General features: G+C 41.1%; 1 protein-coding gene across 1 annotated transcript in view; it reads left to right on the plus strand.

The window, feature by feature from the left end:
- Positions 1 to 520: 520 nt before the first annotated feature.
- The window catches only part of PTPDC1 (protein tyrosine phosphatase domain containing 1), an 11117-nt gene continuing 9284 nt past the window's right edge, over positions 521 to 2353 (plus strand). The window contains exons 1-2 of the mRNA XM_010007818.1: positions 521 to 761; positions 1500 to 1671. Coding sequence (XP_010006120.1) covers positions 548 to 761; positions 1500 to 1671 — 386 coding nt within the window. The 5' untranslated portion in view covers positions 521 to 547. The remainder of the gene's footprint in view (positions 762 to 1499; positions 1672 to 2353) is intronic.

A 2353-nucleotide genomic window follows, 5' to 3' on the forward strand; every position in this document is an offset into this window, starting at 1 on the left:
TTCATCATGTACTGAAGCATTTCAGTAGGAACACAGTAGTCCCAATCATTACAGCGCTAATGATTTTGGAGCAACGAAGTGGAGGAGGAGAGGTGGTTGTGGAATGTTAACCAATAGGTGGGGGAGTATAATGAATGAGCTGACAGGTTTCTTGGGGAAGCAGAGCCTCCAGCTACGTTTGGATTGTTCTTTTGAATCCAGTATTTTGTGTCTTGCTGCATTATGAATGCCTGTTATTTACAACTCACTAAATACTCCCATTGTTTTGATTGCTCCCGGTTTTCAAAATTCTCTACTTGAAATGCAACTCTTCCCATCAGCAGCAGAACAGTTTGTCCCGAACAGCCTCGATTCCTATAGAATGGAGCAGCCCTGAGGATACTGGCAGCAGCTCCTTCATTGTTGGTTACTATGGAGACAGCTCAGCCCCTGCTGCCGAGCTGCAGGAGCGCACACGGAGGGATGCCCATCTCGCCCCAACTTCAGCCCTCAGCAACTTGGCTTTCTGACCAGTGCCTCCCCAGACGGCCGCTGGGGCTAGTCAGCCATGCAGGGCTCCCCCCGAAGGCGCTCGGCAGTGAGTATTTTTAGCAGCTTTTTCCAGGGTCGGAGGCATTCTTCCTCCGATCCCCTGCTCCGCATCCTCCAGCGGCGCCGCAGCTCGGCTGTCGAGGTGCTTTCCTCATCCACTCACCGGGTCATGGTGGCCGTGTCATCTCTCAGCCCTGAGGAGCTGGATGCAACTTTTCCTGAAAAAAAAAGTAAAGTATTTTTCATTAAGACTATTGGCAGTTCTGGGTATTTTCTTGGTGTTACATTAATATGCTTTTGCTCTGTTAAATATATTTTATATATACGCATAAAGTACTGGGTTTGATTATTTTTTTTTCATCTGTATTTTATATTTTGCTTACTGATTCTACCTAAAAGAAGGTTGGAGTGTGGGGGGGTGATCACTTCTCCCAAGTAATGAGTGATAGGAAATGGCCTCAAGTTGTGCCAGGGGACATTTGGATTAGATATTAGAAAAAAATTTACTGAAAGGGTAGTTAAACACTGGAATAGGCTGCCCAGGGAGGTGTTTCAGTCTCCATCCCTAGAGGTGTTTAAGAGACGTGTAGATGTGGTGCTGAGGGACATGGTGGACTGGACTTGGTCGAATTGGGTTAATGGCTGGTAAGTGAGGTTATGGTTGGACTCGATCCTAAAGGTTTTTTCCAACCAGAATGATTCTGTGAGGCCTTATTCAAGGAATAATAAATGCTTTTCATTCCGACAGCTCAGTTAGAACAGATAAAACAGCAGCACATGTGCACACACACCAAGTATATGACCAAATATTTTCAATTTCAGGTAGAAGAGGACAGTGACTTTTTTTTTAATTGCAAAGGGTCTTCTACATATTTACGCTATTCGTAACTTCATTGATTGAAGTTTGAACTGATGTTTCTATGGTAGAAATGCATGTCTTGAGCTTCTTGTGTTTGCCTGTGTCCTAGGAAGTTCGAGGCGTCCAGCAGCAAAGTACACCAAGGTAGGGGAGCACCTTCGCCATGTCATTCCCAGTCACATGCAGTGCTCTATGGCCTGTGGTGGACGTGCTTGCAAGTATGAAAACCCAGCTCGATGGAGTGATCAGGAACAAGCCATCAAAGGGCTTTACTCTTCTTGGTAATAAGCAGCATTTACTCTCACTAAATGTAACTGCATCCATTGTATTTATCAAAAGAGAATTCCAAGTAAAATAATGAGGGTTGTTGTCTGTTTTTTTTTTTAATCAGGTACTCTAAAGTATAAAACATAATGATAGTTTTATTCAGAATTACCACTTAAGAATAAACCTGTATAGCCATTGTATGTAGCCCAGGAAAGATGATGAAAGATTTCTGTTTACTTAGAGTAAGTTTGGTTCAGATAAAAAAAGAGTATTTACCTCTATGCCATGAATTAGAAAAAACCCACATCTATTCTGGGCTGTAGACAGTTATTGCTAAGGTTAAAAATGCAAATGAATTAAAATGTGTTCATAATAAATGAAAAAGTAAAAACCTTTACTGAAGGTGAAATAGTCAGGTATGTGTTCAAAAGCATATTCATATGCAGTAATATTCACATGAAATGTATCTTTACATTCTTACTGATTTTTTTTAATGGCAAATGCTGTTCAGCAGCATCCAAACATTTAAGGGTCAGAGATCTGATTTCTGATCAAAGGAATTTTTTAATCTCTTAATTGGCCTAGTATTTAAACAGTTCTAGTAATGGTCTTTTGATACGTAATATCTAGATGAGCTTAACAGGATTTATCACTAACACCACCTGATAGTAGAATGTTTTGAAAAATCATTTCTAG

The sequence above is a fragment of the Chaetura pelagica genome, unplaced genomic scaffold (assembly GCF_000747805.2).
Source record: "Chaetura pelagica isolate M959 unplaced genomic scaffold, ChaPel_1.0 scaffold562, whole genome shotgun sequence".
NCBI lineage: Eukaryota > Metazoa > Chordata > Aves > Apodiformes > Apodidae > Chaetura > Chaetura pelagica.